This window comes from Trypanosoma theileri (assembly GCF_002087225.1).
Source record: "Trypanosoma theileri isolate Edinburgh chromosome Unknown TM35_Tth_2_V1, whole genome shotgun sequence".
Taxonomy (NCBI): Eukaryota; Euglenozoa; class Kinetoplastea; order Trypanosomatida; family Trypanosomatidae; genus Trypanosoma; species Trypanosoma theileri.
The window spans coordinates 436,732-437,004 of NW_021639844.1; the positions used below are offsets into that span (position 1 = coordinate 436,732).

At 55.1% G+C, this 273-nt stretch overlaps 1 protein-coding gene across 1 annotated transcript; it reads right to left on the minus strand.

Annotated features, from left to right (window-relative positions):
- TM35_000022600 (uncharacterized protein) lies at positions 1 to 270 on the minus strand (the record flags this gene model as incomplete). The annotated part of the gene is made up of 1 exon (XM_029021578.1): positions 1 to 270. A coding segment is annotated over one exon (270 nt), but the record flags the coding sequence as incomplete, so codon positions are not given.
- Positions 271 to 273: the final 3 nt, after the last annotated feature.

Below are 273 nucleotides of genomic sequence, written 5' to 3' on the forward strand. Positions count from 1 at the left end.
AAATCCCAAGCGGGCGCTTGTACCACCAACGTCACCAATGAATATAAGAGGCACAGCCCAGGCGGGCTTAGCGACTTCGGCGCACAACTTGTTGAATTCGACCTCCTGGATATCCATTTTCCCCCCTTTTGTTGATTTTCTTGTTAACAATAGCTGAAAGATAGCACTGTAGGCATCNCGGCCCGGCGGGAACAGTGCGGGAGGGTAGTCCGCAAGACGTGCCAAGCCCGCCAAGTTGTTGAACGGTCCGCCGACAGTGCCATCCGTCACGGG